The 19,789-nt window shown below is 37.7% G+C and overlaps 1 protein-coding gene across 2 annotated transcripts in view; it reads right to left on the reverse strand.

The window, feature by feature from the left end:
* Nucleotides 1-324: 324 nt before the first annotated feature.
* CADM2 (cell adhesion molecule 2) overlaps nt 325-19,789 on the reverse strand; it is a 123,640-nt gene continuing 104,175 nt past the window's right edge. For both annotated transcript variants that reach the window (XM_086631286.1, XM_086631278.1), the window contains 2 exons: nt 2,182-2,307; nt 325-443 (listed from right to left, as the gene is read on the reverse strand). In XM_086631286.1, the coding sequence (XP_086487412.1) occupies nt 325-443; nt 2,182-2,307 (245 nt within the window). The remainder of the gene's footprint in view (nt 444-2,181; nt 2,308-19,789) is intronic.

The following is a 19,789-nucleotide window of genomic DNA, read 5'->3' on the forward strand; positions in this document are numbered from 1 at the left end:
AAAGCTGCATAACATTTAAAAATGCAGAAAACTTGGATTAAGATGATGATTAACATTGTTAAGGCTGTATATTCAAGCACTGTATGTTAAGAGAGCAGTGGATATGAATTTTAGGCAATAAGAAATGTCCTGCTTTACGCATGATACTGTAATTATAGAATGATGATGTCAACAGCTGATTGTTGGCATAAACTGGCTACTTATAGCAGGTATGTGAGTTAATAAAGATAGCAGAAGATGGCAGAAATGAATTCTGAGAAATGATAGCCAGTTTTCTCCAGCAGTCAGCCTGATAAGTAAAACTCCAAGACTCTAGCTCTGCATCTAAATGAAATACTCTTTTTTCTCCTCTGCATTGACTTGGCTGCCCTCTGCATTGATAATGGCAGTGTCGGCATCAGGTGCATCTTCAGCTCCTTTTGCTTCATTTGTTAAATATGTTCCTATAGGAATCAGTACAACAGAAAAGAAAAAAAAATAGATTAGGGGTTTTTTTTTAGCTTTATGCTGCATTATAGAAAGTACATTTCTAACAATGATCCAATTCCTTCATGTATGGACAAATATTTTTACAAAATTTTAGTATACATCACACAGGTATGCTCAATTTTCTAATTTGTCTAAGAAATATTTATAGTATTAATACTGAGAACGCACATACAAAAATTCAAGTATATCCACAATAAATTAAGGAAATCTTTTAGTAAAGATCCACTTTATCTAACTACAGTAATATGCAATATATTTTGCAATTATAGAGTAAGTGATAAAATCTTGGTTATTTCATGGAACAGCTACCCATAGAAAAACAAACGAACTTTGAAGACTTAGATATTCATAAATGCTGATTTTTTAAAAAATGGCCACTCATTATTTTTGTATTTCTATTTTTTCATGATCGTATCTATACTTTAATTTTACAGAAATGTATCATAGTCATTTCCATGAATTACAAAATAGAGGTAGTTTTATTAACCGAACTCACACCACATTATACTCTCACAGATATTATTATGTTAAGGATACGAATAAAAAGAATTGTGTACCATAGTCTAACTTTCTCCTTGTGAAAAGCATTATTTATGTTGGCATAAGATGTCTATGTGTTCATTCAAGAAAGTAAAACAAAAGAGACACTTTCACTGGCTCATTAAAAAAGTCTTGGTTTTCCCCTGCACAGTCCAATCAAATTAAAAAGATGTTTTTATCAGATTCTGTCTGCTAGCCATATGGTTATCGTACCTACAATAAGACTTAATGACTTAACACCAACACAAATTCTGTCTTCACTTTTTCTTTTTTTTGGTGAGGATAGGGAATCAACTGAGTTTTAGCAACTGGTCTACATGCCATTCAGAGGTTAAATTTCAAGAAAGGATTTTGGAATTAACTAGGTCAAAATAGGATCATAGAGCAGCTTAGTCAGAAGTCAGTGTCACTTTATCCCTGTTATCTCTAATGACGGGGGGGGATTGAAAATGAGGGAGTAGAATTCTTAAGGTGAAATCTCTGAATAAAGTAAAGCTTGGCCCAGGAATGAAACTCTTCTTCCAGTGGGATCATTGGTAAAAGAGTCACTTATCTGAAAACTTACCACTGGCTTCTAATATTATCTTTTAAATACATACTAAAAGTATTAGCACAGTTTATTAAAATGAAAAATCTTGTTCACTCAGTGTGTGTGTATATATATATATATATATATTCTGCTGAGCCCATCCCTGGAAGTGTTCAAGGCCAGGTTGGATGAGGCTTTGAGCAATCTGGTCTAGGGGAAGGTGTCCCTGCCTATGGCAGAGGGGTTGGAACTAGGTAAGGTCCCTTCCAACCGAAACAGTTCTATGATTCTATGATTCTATGATATAGTAGTGAAAACTATGAGATAATGTAATCAAGTGCCTAGAGCTAAGGGCTAAAACCAAGGGGCAGTCTTATCTCTCAGTCTCTCTAAATCACTGACTTATGATATGACCTTAGGCATGTAACTAGATGTCCTTTGCCTTGGCCAGTCCACAGGAAAGCTGGGTAAAATTCAGGGACTTCACTCATGACTGGATTGTGAACTGAGCTTTCTTGTCCAAATCATTTAGCAGATGGGGGAAGGCAAAAGGGAACAGCATTCTCAGATAAAATCATGCCTTGCTTCCAAAAGTGACTGAACTTCCACTAAATCTGTCTTACCTTTATGTCTTGCCAGGTATCGACCAAGGAGAATTATAGAACATAGCGTTACAAAGACAACTACAGCCACTATTCCTCCTATAAGAGCGTGGTCAGGTCCAGTCTGTCCAGCCAAAGCATTTGGATCTGGAGGGAGAAACAAAACGCAGAAGTGGTCGTACACAGACAAAAATTGATAAGAAAATTCACAAAGCCAAGTTTTATACCAACCATTCTGAAAATAGGGCATTTCCCTCTTTAATATTCAGCATGGTTTATTCCCGCTTTTACTACCAGTATCTTATCAACAACATAGGGCTGCTTGTATTCCCAGATTGTTAAAGCCCTGAGGACATCACAGTTATGAAAAATATTACTTCATTCTTCTTTGGCAGAGGTTATTAAATGGGAAAGGTTTCTGGTTTTGTCGTTGTCATTTTACAACTGAAAACCTGGCCGTAGCTATTTATAGAAGGAAAAACAAGGAACTGAGAATTGGAGATCAGATAGCATCAGCAGAATAGTGTCTGCATAATACATAATTTATAGAACAGATTCTCAGTGGGGATCCCTTATATATTCTCTTCCTCTCATTCCTATCCTATTGCACCAGAAATAAAAAGGCAGATAAAGTGCAGCCGTGCCCAGTTCCTCTGCACATGGCTGAGTCTGCATGAATTTGGTCAGATAAAGGTACCAGGCAACTGGAAAGATCATCAGTCTCAAGCATCAGTTTGTGAATTTTCTACGAATACTCAATTAACGCCCAATGTGAGCAAGCTGTAATAGATATAACAATGTATTAGCAGGTTCATTTTACTAACTCAGTGCAGAGTGCTAGGAATACTGCCAGATTCAAGCTTTCTGTGCTGGTCATTTGCCTGTTCTGTTGCCTGGCACTTCACAAAAGTTGCAAAGAGGCAATTATGGGAAACGGTACTACTTAGGGGTGAGTAATTCTTTGGAGCTTTTGAACAATGAACCAGCAACCTGTGACTTGACTCACCTGAAATATGCAAAAGAAGGTAAAAATTCAATCTAAGGATGATGGTAAGATTTCTATTTTAATGAAAATGCCTCTGCTACGAAGCAATAGTAATTCTCTGAAGACGCTATTAGCATGTACTGTATGTTGCAATCAGTCTACTCTCACTGCTTCAAGGGCATTTTCCTTGTAGGAGCTGTTTATATTCTACAAATAGTTTGCAAACAACTTCTTCGCTTTGCAAAAGGGAAAGTCAAGAAAAATATTTACACAGAAAAGAGGGCAGGTCTGTAAAGATAATAGAAAGGCCTCTGATAATGCTGAGAAGGTGTGATTCCATGGTGCCATAATTACATTATGCTGACCAGGATCACTGTATAACAGTAAGATGTACAGATATATCCACATACACACAAGTGTACATAAATATAACATTCTATAGATGAAATAAAATAATCATGTTTTTCCTTCCTTTCGTAAACTGTCAGGCATACTGAAACTACACTTTCAGGTGCGCTGGAGCAGAGAGTGGCATGGCCACTATTACAGATACAGTTCTGCTCTTAACAGTCACTGACCCTGTCAGGCACGGCTTTGTCACTTATTGCTAGCTTTCTGAGCTCCCACATCTTTCTCTTCTGGCTGCTCAGAGGACTTTGGGGAAGCTGGCCACAGCACTTCTGCGGACGTGATGGCGAATAGTAGTTATTTGCCTCAAAAAAGCTAGAAATACCCTATAAAGTCAGCTGTGCCTGCCCCCTCCTCCATCTCCATGAAACCTCCTGGGATGGTGCTACTGTTGGCAGCACTGCACTGAGCGCGTAGAATCAGTCCAAGAGGACATCAGCTCTATTTCGGTGATTAAAAATGACCCCGAGTTCTGTGCGCCAGCAGCCTTGCAGGGAAAAGCAAGAGGGCTGAAGTCTTGCCTCCCCAAAACAAGAGCTTGGAGTGCACAGCCGTCCTTTCCTACACCTCGCAGAGGCTCTGTTTTCCGAGGGCAGTAAGGAGGAGGTGACTGCTCTCTTGAGAAAATGGAAGGTGACAGCTTGCTGCAGGATTGTCAGCCTGCTTGAGCCATCTAGCGAATTCCTCCTTCTGTGGTGCCTGTAGCAACGTTGCTGTGAGCCTCCTCCCTGCAGCAAAAAGGCAGCACCCATTTGGGCAGGAAGGAGCCCCGATGTCCCCAAGTGCTGCATGTGACCTGCAGGAGATGCTCTTCCCAATGCTGGGCCAGGAGCAGCACCAACGTGTTTTCCCACTAAAAGCTAACTCCTGCTAGTACACTTGCAGTGAAATTAAAGAATGAAAGGAGATATTTTAAGGGATAATACACTTCCTGATGGAGAATATAATCCAGAGAAGGGTTAGCACAGCACTTTATCTGGAGGCATTTTTTAAAAAGCTGATTGCGGTGTGCAGGCTTAGCTCAATACCCAGATTTACAATGTATCTCCTCTGTGAGCATTAATAAACATTATAGATAAAAATCCTCACAATAGACTGAGATGAACATACCTCTGTGTTTTTATCCTCAGGTGATTGCCTATATATAGCTACTCGCTCCTCTGACATATCTGATGTGACTACATGAAGTGACCTAAAGCCAGCATAAATATAAGGTTCCCACCTATTAGTGTGGATTAATGAGATTCTACTGCTGCTATAGGTTGAAATTTTTAATTTTAAAATTAATTTAGGTATTAAATGGAATGCACAGGTGGCATTGTATTTCTGTTACCATCTCTTAACCTTGTTATCAAAGCCAGATTATATTGATAAGTATTGCTAGTCAAGTTTGCCCACAAAAAAACTTACATGACATATCACTGTTATATTACCACTGAAAAATTTATTTGTTAAAAAAGATAAGGAAAGAAAGGAGAGGAAGGAAGGGATAGGAGGGAAGGAAATAAAGAAATATCCCTAGAAGTGGCCAACATTTTCTTGGGAAACAAGCATTCTTTCATCTCAAAATGAAAATCTGTAGAGCATAAACAACATTCTGAACAGGAAGTGCACCTCATAGAAATATTCTCCTCATAGAAAAATAATGTTAGCATTAAATATAAATATGCTCTACATTATGCATACAGAGTAATGCACTATACTTTTGCCTTTCATGAAATGACCTAAGCCCCATGAGTCAATTATAGATCTGGGGCTATCTATCATCATATAAATAATTACTATGTCAAAATGTGCCGGAACAGTACCTGAAAGATAGAAATACAGGAGTTTGGAAACTATGCCATTTTGTATTTTAGGTATTTATACAGAGAACATGTATAATTATCCATGCATTCTGGGCATTTGTATCAGCAACTCCCATTAAAGTTCCTGAAAGTGCTAAGTGTGTATTCGGGCACTGACCACTCCACATTTTGCTTCCCAAAATATAGAACAGCATTCAGATTATTTTTAGATTCCCATTATAAGCTTCAAGGGCTTTACCAGGTAAATCCTACCATGCCACACATATTACTTCAGCAAATTAAATCTTAACTATGCAACTGTGCAATAAATACTGTTAATCCAGCTGCTTCCATAAACAAAAATAATAAAATTATTAGATTATTCTGTTCCTATTTTAAATATAGACTGTTTTTTACTGCATGAGCGGAGGCAGCTGCAGTAGTCATGACCTGTAATAGTGAAATTAAAATTTCATAATCAAACTAGAACTTCTTCAAAGATCAGTTCTTTTTCTGTTTATTTCATCCTCTGATGAGACTAAAGAAATCTTATAGCAAGATGACACAAAAGCTCATAATTTTCTTTTGTTTGTTTTTGTCCTAAATTTAAGAAGCCTCTTCAAAATACTGATTGCTGATGCAGTGAAGTTGCACCCATTTTCAGCCTCTGGGATTTGCCCGGTACTGTTTGCTCACAAAGCTACAGAAACAAAACACTTAAAATGACCAAGAGGAAAAAATGCATCATTCATTACGAAATGAAACACATCAGATAACTCTTAGACCTATTAAATAAGTAGATACATGTTTTTAATGACCTGCTGACAAAGTTTCAGTGTAGAATATTTTTATATGAATTCACACATTAGTTAAGCAGAGAAATTTTGGAGCAGTTTTTCATGCTTCTGCATAAAGTATATGTTAATTATTCATCTAATTTCATTTTCTTCCTGCATAAGTTTCCTTCTTATTTATGCACAGTTGACTTGACTGAGCAGGCTGCAGGAAAGTGTCAGATAACCCTTTCCTGAGCAAAGGGAGAACAAGCACATTTGTGAATGCTGAAATGGCATATTTTGAGGAATATATGCTCAAGTAGCCTCCTTTATTGCAGAACTTTATTAACGTGTGTTTTTGGCTCAGGTGTTGAAGTTTTAAAAAAATTAGTCTGAGCATAAGATGTGCTCACATTTGAGGCATCCAAAATAATAATTTATTTTGGTCATTTCTACTAAAAGAAAAATTGGAAATAAAGGTCCTAATTTGCCATGCTGCTGAAATAGCATTCACAAAAAGAAGATGTATTAAGCAGATGTATTATTCATAAATTACTGTTCCTTAAGGCTGAGAAAAGAACAGGGATGTCCCATTTCTCAGACAAGTACTGAAACCACCAGCCTACAGTCACTTTTACTGATTTCATGAATAATCAATTGCTGAGGAAAAGTAGAACTGCGAGAGTAAAGGATCCTGGGGCATGGCTCCATGTTACACTTTATGTGGCAGAAAAATCTCTTCAAGTGACTCTTGCTTCTTTCTCCATGTTCAGGGACTTGTTATCACCCCCAGCACAACTTGCCAATACTTCATACTTGTGCAAAAGCAATTGTTTGAAGGGCTTGGCTCAAAATCAGATGAGTAAAGCAATGTGTATTTTAGGGTGGGGAAACCCACGAAGCACAAAAATTAAATAAATTGCTCTGTCATATTTGAAAGGCTGTTGAATAGTTGCAGATGAGGGCAGGATGAAAATGAGTGGTGGGAGCCGGTGAATGTTTCTGGAGAAAATTTAGCAAGTAACCACAAATCATGGGACATCTAAACCCATACTACTTTTAAGTGCCCTAGCCAGAGGACAGCAAACTGCAAGAACTATGGGAAGCAAGTAGTTTTGGGTTTTCTGAAGTCCACCAGTGAATGTAACTTAAATTAGAAATATTGCTCATTGAAATTTCTCTGCATTTCAGCTTAATTTCCTAAGGAGACACAGCTTGTGTGATCATGCTCTTTCACTGTATCCAAATTACTTGAGAACCATGGATCCATTACAATGAGTTTTAAGAGACAGTAAAGATCTCAAAATTGTTGTTTTCTTATAACCAACCTGAGAGGACAGGTTGCTGCAGGAGCTCAGACCTTATTAGATATCAGAGAACCTATAGAAAGGATGCCTTTAGAAAAACCATAGCAGAGACAGAAGTTTCAGCCAAGATCTGTGCCCAACAATCAATTTTTCATTAGAAGTTTCTTTCCATTGAGAGTACTTTGGTGTCCAATACAGCACAGATCCTATTTGGAGCTTTTCACATGGTTAGGTGGGATTTATAACATCTGAGCCCTTCTCACCTCACTTTTTTCCTCTTTCCCCTATACACACTTTTCCTGCTTCTCTTCTTGTCTCATAAGGCTAATATCATTTGCCAGATTGAACCGTAGAGACCATATAATTTTTAACTGTCCTACAAACATAAGCTTGGAAAAAAAGAAAAATTTCATAAAAAAAACACAAACAAAATCTCAATGATTTGTCTAACATCAGTAGGAAAAAAAAATAAAAAAGGAATTTACTCACAATATGGATAGGAGATATAACTGGAGTGGTAGCTGACAAGGTATGCACTTTAGGAAAAGTGGCAGTAGTACTGTCTGTGATAAATGCTGGTAAGTAGAATTTACCCATTTTAGCATCTTAATTTGGGCACCCCAGAGTTCAATTTCCCCTGTCTGGCCTGGAGTGCTGAGACAGGTACTTTTAATCTCATTTTTTAATATACTGATAACCACTAAAATACATGTACGTGAAACTTGTGAAAGTATTGTTAAAGGAGAAAAGAAAGTTTCTGCACCTTCATTTAAATTGCAAAGAGTAGCTGCCCAAAGGGGCTGGTTGTGAAATTCGTTGAAAATGTGTTTTGTTATTAACCAATTCTGAACTTAAAATATGTGACAAGCTTCTTTTTCCATCTGTGCCTGAAGCAAAGAAGAACAAAACAGTGTACTAATATACAGCATATATAAACTGCTATTTTAACAGTAGAACATCATCAACCATAGAGAAGACAGGCAGGAAAAAAAGTTTACTTGCAAACCTTCAAAGGAATTGATAGCGTTTTCTTCCCATGTTACTGCAGTAGCACATTTGGCACATTCTACCTCTGTTTTTTTTTTCACAGTACTGAATTATATATACATTCCTATTAAGAAGAGCTCACATCCCAGAAGAATAAAAGTCTCACGCTAATGTTTCAGCAACTGAATCTACAGCACCTTTTGAGGAGTTCATGTCGTTCTGGTGAATCTAAGACTTCTTTCAGTGGAGAGAAAAACCCAAATGCCTTCTGATGTGTATTTGTAAGCAGGGGGCCCTTGTCAAAGGTAAATAAAAACATTACCCATACGTATTTATTTTGTAAATGTATTTTTTGCAATGCTAATGAGAGATCTGTATACCTATGACTTTAAGACAAAAAGTTTAATGATATTTTTCAAGATTCTTAGAGCCTCGTTCCAATTTTTGTACCTTGTGTCATGGACACAGGTTTTTTTAAAGTTTTTTTTTCTTTTCTTTTTTCTTTATGCTGCTTTAAAAGTTCCAGTTTCTTGAAGTTACAATTCCTCTAATTAAAGCACATAAAAGACTTTTCTTATTGACAACATTATATTTTTGCCCGTCAATAAACTCATTAATTGCTTCAGAGTTTGTCTTAAGAAAAAAGAACTACAATCTGCAAATTTTTGCCTTCATCCAATTTTCTGTAGGGGATAATAAGTCAATTCAAGGTTTGAAGAAATACTTGCAGCCTGTCCAGCTATAACTTCTGGCTACTAAAACAGGAGGCTACAGGGAAAGAGACAACTGGCACATATGACTGTAGAATTTCCCTGTTAAGTTTCTCTCCCAAAATTAGTCAACTGTGGGCTGCAGCCACAGGCAGGTGATGCCTTAGCTCTGCTTCCAGCATTTTAATTTTTATCTTCTGGTGAAGTTCCGGAATGCTCAGTGCCTTCATTGTAGAAAACAAAAAAAAATAGATTGAAGTTTGGAAACTTCAGCCTACTAGATACTTAAAAAAAAAAAAAAAGTAAGAACCAAGGGGAAATGGATATAAAGTGGAACACAGGAGGTTCTGCTTAAACATGAGGAAGAACTTCTTCCCAGTAAGCATAACAGAACACTGGAACAGGCTGCCCAGAGAGGTTGTGGAGTCTCCTTCTCTGGAGATATTCAAAACCCGCCTGGATGCGTTCTTGTGTGATCTAATCTAGGTGGTCCTGCTCCGGCAGGGGGATTGGACTAGATGATCCTTTGAGGTCCCTTCCAATCTCTAACATTCTGTGATTCTGTGATTCTGTGTAACCCATCCCTACCCAAAAAATCAAGATGCATGACTTCCTTCTTTGTGAGCAAAACCACATTTCGTAAGAGTCATATTTCCTCTGATGTCTTTCCATCAATAAATATAGGAGGATCTCTGCTCTTCTTGGTTTTCTTCATGAAAAACAAGACAGGCACTAGCTGGAGTAGTGGTGTGTGTGCCCGCACAACTTCTTTTCATGTCATCAGAGTTTAATTATCCATACAAATAATGAACCATTGTCTAATTAACACAGAGACTGGAGATGCCAATGTACTCCTCTGCTCCCTTCCTTGTAGTACCTCATAGTTGTGGCTCTTGGTCACTTCCTACAGACTTTGGTTTGCTAGAGAGAATATGAACATGACTGCATGGCAAGGGAGTGTGGAGCGTGTGCTCAGCCGAGTGTTCTGAGCGTAGGCATCTATGGCTGCTGGCTGTCTCAAGGGTCGCGGCCAGGCACTCAGATGGTTTCTGGCAGTCTTATCTTTCACATACCATGAGAAAGCAACATTATTACAACAACACATCATGAACTATGATGAGATTGCTAGGAGAGTAATCGCTCAAAGCATTTAAGAAAGTTATTCTGCTAACCTCAATAGCTTAAGCCTAATAGAAAGTGGTATAAATGTTCCCACTGTGACTTTTTTGCCACTTTGTTTCTATGCTATCTGTTACACAAACTCACTTACAGATTGCTTCTCAGAGCTAATCAGTACCACTGCAGAGCTCAAATAATAAATACTACCTCAAGTAAGCAGCGCAAGAAAGACATGCTTTCAGCTGAGAAATGGCATGAAACAAATAGAGAAGTTCAGTGAAGTGTAGAGATCGGGACAAAGCTGTTCCCGATGGCAGAAGCTATGGAGGAGAAGACTTTCTCATGAGTAAAGCAGAGCCACAGACAAAGTTAGCCGAGAATGTGTATGTTTGTATAAGGGTCAGAGAGGCATGAACAGATTCTCAGTCACACAACGTATGCACAAGGTATGTTGCACTGAATATGTTCATGAGAGTTTTAAAACCAAGAAAGGCAGCTTTACTTTATTTGAAGAACATCTCTAATTAAAACTTACTCTGTGGTGGAAGAAAACCTATTGTTCAAATGAATTTTTTATGCTTGTCATACTAATTTTTCCTTACCAAATCAGATTAGAATAATTATAAGCCTATAATGACATCAAAACACCCCAGTAAACCAGCCACTTACAGCCAGAATCTGACACCTTATTAATGCTGAATAGCAATTTAATCTGTCTTGGGACTACTCAGTATGAGTAATTGTAACAGAATTTCCTCTTTGGCAGTTAATAGCATATTTTATCTGTCAATATATCTCTAGAAGATTATCCAGGCATACTTGCGGTTAAGGTAACTGATCCAAAAGAGGCTGTTGACTGACCCAGCTTATCTCAGAAATAGAGACGTGAGAGACATTAGCAGAGACAGTCTGTTGTAATGCACAGAGTAAAAGAAAAGAAGAGTAAATTATTGATAGGAAGATGAGCACTCCTGTTAATATGTGAGGCATCTTTTATAGCTGTTTTAATTAGGGCACAAAATCTTATGTAAATTCTTTGGGACAATGGTAATATCCATCAGCGAAGTTTCTGTCCAAGCAATAAAACTACGTCCAAGTTGTCTGAATGTTTGCCTGTGGTTTAACTGAATGCTATCCATTCTTTATGACAACTCTGTACTAATGGAAACAACAATATTTTCCACATTTAATAATGACATGCTTGATGGAATTTAATATCTGAACCAAATTCTCCTCTGGGAACATTAAGACTTTGTTGTTTTCAGATGCCTTAAAGTTAAATACCATCCAGCTATTAGTAAAAGACTGTTTGCTCTTAACGCCATTGATTGGTAATGGATTTGCTAAGAATAAGGTTGATCTTTCCTTTCCTAAAGGCTTTTTGTATTCATAAAAAAATAAAGCTACACAGTTTTTGGTTTATGGGCCTATTTTTTTTTTTAACTGGGCAGCATGCATTCATTTCCAGCAGCACTCGTGGTCCCTATTGTCAGCACCGCTAGCTGCAATACATCCGGATTCTACCAAGGGGGTCACATCCACACCAGTTTGCAACTGACAGATTCATTTCCTACCTTCTCTTGAGACAGCAATGAGGACTGAAAAAATCAGAGGTCCGCTGTAATTACTATGTATATTTCAGATTAAATAAATGTGATAAAAGCCTCCATCTGGCTGTTGATCAAACATGCAGAGGCAGACTGATTTTCAGTGACATATTACAATATGTCTCTTGTAACAGTCCCTAATGCCATCCTGTAAATTACTTACATTTGGGATTACTTGACTACAGGCAGACAGAAATATTACTCACTGCTTAAGTGCTGCCTACTGGGAGTATGGGAGACGCAGTCTAATCTTAAAGTTGTTAAGCAAGGCATTAAGAAATAATGGGGCCATGTTTATTTTACTAAATGCCAATTGTGCTTGCACTATTTGAAGACGGTAAATCCAATTTAATAGTAGCCTGAGCCTGTTCCTGATGCTAGAAAGCTGTAAAAGGTCTAACACTGGGGAAATAAGTGTAAGTGGTGTGCTGGAACAGTTCTTGAGGAGAACTTTAAAGATCAGAAAAGTCTTGCAAAATACGTCAATAGTTTCAAATTATGTTCTACCTGCTGAAAAAATGCAAGCCTCTGTCTGAATAGAAATTCAGAGATTCAGGGCCTTTCATTAAAGAAAATTCCCAACCAGCTACCCAAAAAAGAAACAATGGAAATTTCAAGGGAAAAATAGAAAATGGTGCTGCCATTTCTCCACTTAACTTTACACATCTCCTTGCAGCGGTGCTTGTAATGTGTGAATAGTCAAAATTTACTACATTATTGAAGGTCTTTTAAAAAACTTATGGTAAAAAAGAAAGACTAGGGAAAAATATGTGCGAGATATTCATAGAGCAACTAATTGTGTTTAGATGGGCTGCTCTTTCTTACGATTTACAGCTCCTTGAGGTTTACAACTCACAGAAGAACAACAAAAATAATCCAAAATTGAAAATAGCAGTGCTTATTTTTTAGAAAAGACAAATCTCCCTCCCTAGACAAACTATGGATATTCTGGTCTACAATATCACATTTGTACTTCTTGTTGAATATTCATTCTGCCCAGAAAGTGTACCGGGTCACTCTGTGTAAATCAAGGTGCTGCTCAGCAAGGAGAGCTTTGGCTCTTTAAATTCTTATTGTAAAGCCCAGCAGAAAGTCCTTGTTGCTCTACAGCTCTTATGAGTACATCTTTGTACTGCAGTGGTTAAAACTGGTTTCCTTCTAGCCATTGTTCTGGAAAATGTTCTTGGAAGCATTCACGAGCCCAGGAAACATCTACTGGCATTTTTTCCTCTAGAAATATTCTGCTCATCTCCTATTTAATCACTCCAACAAATAACTTTCCTTTGCTTTCCCTATCAGTTCTTTGTTTTAACTGCACAAGATTTTCCATATAATCCCTTCACCCTAAACTGCCTCATTAGCCTACATCACTTGGCATCCACTCTTACTTAACTGAAGCAGTTCATTAAATGACATGTCTTCTTAAAAGGCCTCTAAAAACTTAGTCCTCTCTTTAGGAAAGCATGAACACAAAATGTGAAAGCAAAAAACTATGTTCCAAACAAAACTGGAGTTAACACGACTTTTCCGAATGCCACTGCTCAGCAACTTTTATCTCTTTCCTTCCTTCCTAAAAGTCTGTTTCCTTTACATTATAGCCACGTAAGGGACATGATGTTTCTCTCTGAAGTATTCTGTGTCCTTAAACTGATTAAAACCAAAGATACACTCCAGAAACATGATTCCAATCATTATGACGTTCTGATCAATGCAGAAGGTTTTGTTAGTCTACAAAATTTCAGTTATGACTATCTCACTAACATCTCTAACAATGTAATTCCCAATATGAAGCTAGTAGGTACTACATTCAGATGAAAAACAGATTCTTTCTGAAAGGTTGAGCATATAAAGCCAAATGCGGATATTTCAACTTTTCTGGTGTTACAGCTCTTAATTCAGTAAACAAGTAAGTGTGCAACAAATGGGACTTAAAACAGGATTAAGGGCTTTTGTTGAGTTGGAACTGGAGTGTTAGATCCCAGCTTCAGTTTACAAGACACTGGCTACCAAAGCAGACAAAGATAAACTGAAGAAGGAGCTAGGACTCCTGTAGCTGTAAGAAGCAGTGTTTCTAGCCTTCCTTGCCCTCCAGAAAGCTTTAGCAAGCTGCTCCTCCTCCTGCGGAGGTGAGATTCATGAATTCAGAGCCAATTGCGACAGCTTCTCTCTGACATCAGCATGTCTGGGTCTGGCGCCAGAAGCAGCGGCAAGCCCGCGGCACCAGGCAGCGCATAATCAGAGAGTCCCCCTTGCTGGTTGCAGCCTCTCATCAAAGCGCTGCTCTTGTCACCTGGGCCAAGGAGGCAGCATGTGGCCTGTTCCTGCAAAATCCATTTCAGTACTTAAGGTGGAAAGGGTTTTTTTACACCTTGCAGTCCAGCAAAGTCATAAAAATGCACACTTGCTCTGCCTAGTGATGACTTCATCTGCTCACAGCAGCACGGAAGACCTAGAGGCTGATGAGGCGTCCCTCCAGGACACCGCTGATGACACTCCTTCAGAGGAAGCTTAGTTTTTCCAGGGATAAGTTTGGAAAATCAGGTTTAAATCCTTGCCACGTAACAAATACCTGGGCATGCACTTTGGCAAAGGGTTTTCTTTAGCTGTGCCTCGGTTGCCCTAAAATAAATTGAGACTCACAAAGATGAATGATCTTGTCTAACAGAATGACTCATTGGAGATACCGTGATAGTAGCAGTAAGGCAGGTACTTCACCTGTCCTTACAAACAATATTCTAGATAATGCTATTTAGAAATGTTTGAAATGGACTTCTGTGGGTTTAATTTTTACTAAGCTTTTGTTAGATATATTCTTTGATCTTTGGATAAAGGGAAACTGAGCATCTATAATTATATATTTGCATAATGAAGAAATTTATGGCTGGATACTTTTATTTCTGAGAGACGAGACTGAACCAGATAGCCTGACACAGCTACATTACTAAAAGTAATTCACGTCAAGTAATTGATGAAGATAAAACCAAACAGAAATATGGGAATAAACCAGAAATTTGATGAATCTACTTCCAGATTATGGAAACAAACAGAGAAATATTAGGGATGTTGTTAAACATTGTTAAACAGGTCGAATGAACTCTTGGGTTCATAAATAACCTTGAATTTAACAGGAAAAGTTGTTCTATTTTAATAATAGAATCATTGAAGATGTAGGTCAGCTGATACAAGAACGTAGCAGAAAATGAATGTCTAAAAAATGAACAGTTATACTCTCCTGGCTTCAGTTTTCTTTTTCATTCCAGTAATGTCTGCCTTCTCATAAGTGCTAATTTATGCATTACAATTAAACATCGAAAATGATGATTAAAACTTCTTTATATTTAGTTACACTAACTTCCTAAAATCTCAGGGGAACACTTAAAGGTTAGTTCCTTTATCTGTATGTTAATCAAACACAACAATACAGTTTGGAACTTTAAAATTACACGAAGCATGCAAACCTGCATCTAGCTGTCAATGTTTCAGTGAATGGTATTACAAGGTAATCCTACAATTTTTGTGACAACTGAGCAACAAAAGCAATCACAACAATCACAACAGAAGAAACATAAAATGTTACTATTCTAAAATAATGTGTGTACTGGTACAGTGATTTCTCTTAATAACTTTAGTAACTGTTCAAGCACATGAACATGTTAGATATTTCAAGGGACATTTGTGCCTTTCATTGCTGCCATAGGGCACAAGCGGTTAGATCTTCACGGTACTATAAACTAGTATTGTTCCAAAAGTTACCATGGCTCTGCAAATATAGGCCACAATATAATGTATTTCACATGTTAAGCATGACAATCCTGGTGAATGATACACAAAAATAAAAAAGAGAAGCAAATTCATATCCTACAGAGGTCAGCTAGTTAGTGGCTGTCTGCACTCCTAGACGGTAAGGGGGTTGGGGGCTGAAGCATATAATGTATGAGGAGATGATGAGAGAATTACTTTTTTTTCACTCTTAGGAAGAGAGAGCTGAGAGAGGAAACATATATTGCTATCTTCAGCTACTACATAAGAAGGAGAAGAGATGATCGAGCCAGACTCTCATGACAGGTACACTGAGATGAGTGAGAGGCAATGGACACAAGCTGGAACACTGGAAATTCAAACCAGATACTCAGAAATTCTTTTTCACCACAAGTATGGTCAAACACTGGAAAAAGTTACCCAGTGATGTTGCGGGTTCTTCGTCCTTGGACATATGTAAAACTCACCCGAATGAAGCCCTGAGCAATCTGATGTAAAGCGGCCCTGCTCTAAGCTGGGCTTGGACCAGGTGATCTCCAGAGTTCCCTTACAACTTATATTATTCTATAATTCTAAGAAATAGGTCATAAGCCACCAAAACAAAGAATACACACACACACAAAAAAGGTTTTCCAGATTTCTGCATCTTAAAATGAAGAGTCAATAGCATCCTGCAGATGGATGCTAAGACCCTACTATTGTTTTAAGATGTACTGTTCTTTCTGTGTTGTCTTACATTGTTTCCATCACTGTTGTATCCATACTGTCAAAAATTCAACAAGCTCTCCAATTACTTTTCTCCTACCTTCTAGTAATGGATACACTTGAATTAGGGAGCAGGAGTTCACATAAAAACTTTAGAAATTATACTGCAGAAAACAGCTGTATGTTGGCAGAGGAAAACCTTATGTGATATAAAGGGCCTTGTCTTCCTCTAATTATTTTTTCTTGAAACAAACTTTTTTCTTTATCTCAAAAACAGGGTCACAGCAGCCATTCTGAAAGAAAACCTCCATACTAGATTATTTCAGATAGTGTTTTACAAAGCATTATACATAATAAGAATGTCAAAGATCAGCAAATTGTTCCAATGGACTTTCCATCAAATTATGTTTACAATTACTGAGAGATTAGATCTGCAAAGAAATGAGCTGATATTTCAGCATTCTGTGGCAATTGCAGTATTTTCAGTCTGAGGATTTCAGTTTTATGCCCAGCTTGACAAAACTAGTGTAATTCTGTTTTTCTCAGGTATAGCTAGGTTTATTTATAGCAAGGTCAACTCATTTGAAATCTCTTGTATCTCTTTACTCACTAGAGAAATTGTCATGCAAGTAAAACTCTGGATGGTGGTGTTTCTCTGTAATAGCAGGGGGTAGGAATCAGCAACTGTAGAAATTGCTTCTCTACCTGTCAGATTTGATATTCAATGCACAAAACATTTTGTAGATAAAAATATACTGCAGCTTATCTCCATGTAATAACAGTGAGCATGCATCTTTCAAAGTACACTGTAGGCCCCAAACACTGTGGGGGCTCTGATGGGACTACTGCGTGGAAGCCCTCATCTAGCAATCTGACAACTAAATATACGGTCCAAATCTTCTCCACAAACCTGGGGAGATAAAATCCTGCTGCAAAAAATTCTGATCTGAAATTTCCCTCTGCCCCCAAATTCTGTGGGAAAACATTCCGGAGTGCATCAGCCATCTCTCTTTTCCTCCTGCTCTCCCCAGTCCCTTCCTCTTTGGTAATCTGACTTCAAGAAGAGGAAAATTTCTCAGAAAACCTGCTAATGACATAGTATCTCAACCATACTTAGGAGTGGGCTTCCACACAGTTTTTTCAGTCTCCTGCCCTCCACAGCTCTAGCACTATCCTTCCCTGTTACTTTTTAATGAAAGATGCTCATACAGCTTCAGCAAAACTGTCATTGAAAACGACTTCCCCAGTGCCACAAGCATCTGCATAAATGCTGTTATTGCCTTGCTATTGCATTGTTGTTACTTCCTGCTATTGCTTTGGAAATCAAGTTTTCCTTGTCCCAAAAGTAGGTTCCATGAGACCTCTTGCATTTTTTTTCTATTCAATGTTACTGTGTGCTCAGGATGAGAACCAAATGCACATTTAAATGTCTTTAATACATCTTAAATCAAATATGAGCAACAAAGCCATGAAGTGTGTTCACGAAAGCATGGCTTAAGCCATTTAAAGGGCAGCGAGACAAATACGCCCCAGACAAACACGGCCTCGGAAAACTAGCGCGGTGTACTGTGCATGCCTAGAGGCAGTACTGTTCTGGCTGATCTGATCATCTGGGTACCTGCCTCCCCAAAAAGTTGTTTTAAATTCACAAAGTAGGTGTCTCTAGCCCTGAGTTGCCTGAGGGCCCAATTGATTTGTTTTACCTCAGGAATGTTAAATGCGCACTTGAAAACACTGAATTCTAATCAAATTGCACTAGCCACAGACAATTTTATTCAAGATGCAACATGAAGAGGAGCAGAAACATTACGTCTCACTGCGGGTGTGGAGATTAACAGGGAATATTAAAATAAATAAAATTCTGGCATGCACGAAAGAGGGTGAACCCCCCTGCAAATCACAATGACATCACCATAACAAAATTACATGCCATGACCACCTTTGCACTATGAGACAGAAATGAAGTCAAGTCCCCCGAAACCAATAGTCATGTTATCTGAGCAGCAGGGTTTTGTGACCTTAATTTAAGAAAATACCACTTTTGAATGAAACTGGCTTGGAGCACAGGTAGAGTGAACACATGAGTTATTTTACTCAAGGAACAGCTTGAAATGCCTACTTCGGCTATAGTTAACTGCCTAACATCACGCACTGAGTATCACATTGCCTCTTCTTTGGCCTGATTTCCTGTTGACTAGGTGTCCCTACAAAGATAAATTCCTCCTGGGCAAATAACTCAGAAGATGGATGCAGTGACACAGCTCTTGTCTCATCTCCCTTTCGTGCATGAGCTAGTGTATGCTGATCAGCAATGGTACCATTTGGCCCGAGGCATGATGGAAATATTCCAGCATTCCCAATGAGATATAAACTACTTTCAGCTCAACAACACTTCATCTACGAATCAACTGGAATGTTATATATAAATACATCATATATGAAGCATATAGTGTCTCTAATATGTTCTGCAACTTTCTGTAATGAATATACAGAATTCCTGACTGTATGTTCAACAGAATACAGACACTCAGGCAAATGTCTCCCTTTCTCTATCCATCTTGCATCTCTTCAGAGGTGTGTAATTTTCACACAGCAGTTGTTTAGAACATAATTTTTTAGGCACATTTACATTTTGTTGATAGGGTGTCTTACTCCTTTATGGTCACAATTATTCAGTTTAAACAATTCAATTTTAGCATCTTATGACAGGAATTTATAGTTCATTAACAAATTTTTTACATTATTATGTTTTTACAGGAACATATAAGAAAATAGAGAATGTGAAATCTTGGAAAGTTTTCTTCTGAACACTGCCTTTTTTTTTGAGAATTTATTTTATAGTCATTACAAGAAAATCCATGAAAGCTATGATGCACAGTTAAAAGTATATCACATTGTTTAGCGTTGCTTAAATATGTTCTTTGAAATACCTGCTTTTCAAGCTTTATTTACCTGTCTGTTGATAGACAGAAAAATTACTGCAAGACTTTTTTGCCAGAAGAGATGTCTATCATTTCACAGAACAGATGCAGAGAAAAGTTGACTTATTCAACTTTTCCTGAAACATTCTGGAAACAAAACTTGCCCAAACAAAACAAATGCTTTAGTTTTCCATTACGTCCGTGAAAAATTACACCAGCCAACCCTTTAAATAAATACTATCATGACTGAGCCCCTCATTACAGGCTTAACCATGAACAGTCTAACATTGTGTATGCTTCATGCTTGCTTTACTTCAGTATTTTGATGGTCTTTTTCCCATCTGATTCCATGTACATTTCAAGCTTTTAAACATTTTAAACAACTTGAAACTAATACTAAGGGTTGTTAGCAGACAGATATGTTTCTCAGCTAATACAGACTACTTCTGGGACCCTCTTTGTGTGTAGCATGGTTGAAGATGTATTTCTTCTTAATACAAATAATATAGAAACCATTCTAAAAAGCACTGAACTGGTATTTATCTTATGCACATATTT

The sequence above is a fragment of the Tauraco erythrolophus genome, chromosome 1, assembly GCF_009769465.1.
Source record: "Tauraco erythrolophus isolate bTauEry1 chromosome 1, bTauEry1.pri, whole genome shotgun sequence".
NCBI classification, from domain to species: domain Eukaryota; kingdom Metazoa; phylum Chordata; class Aves; order Musophagiformes; family Musophagidae; genus Tauraco; species Tauraco erythrolophus.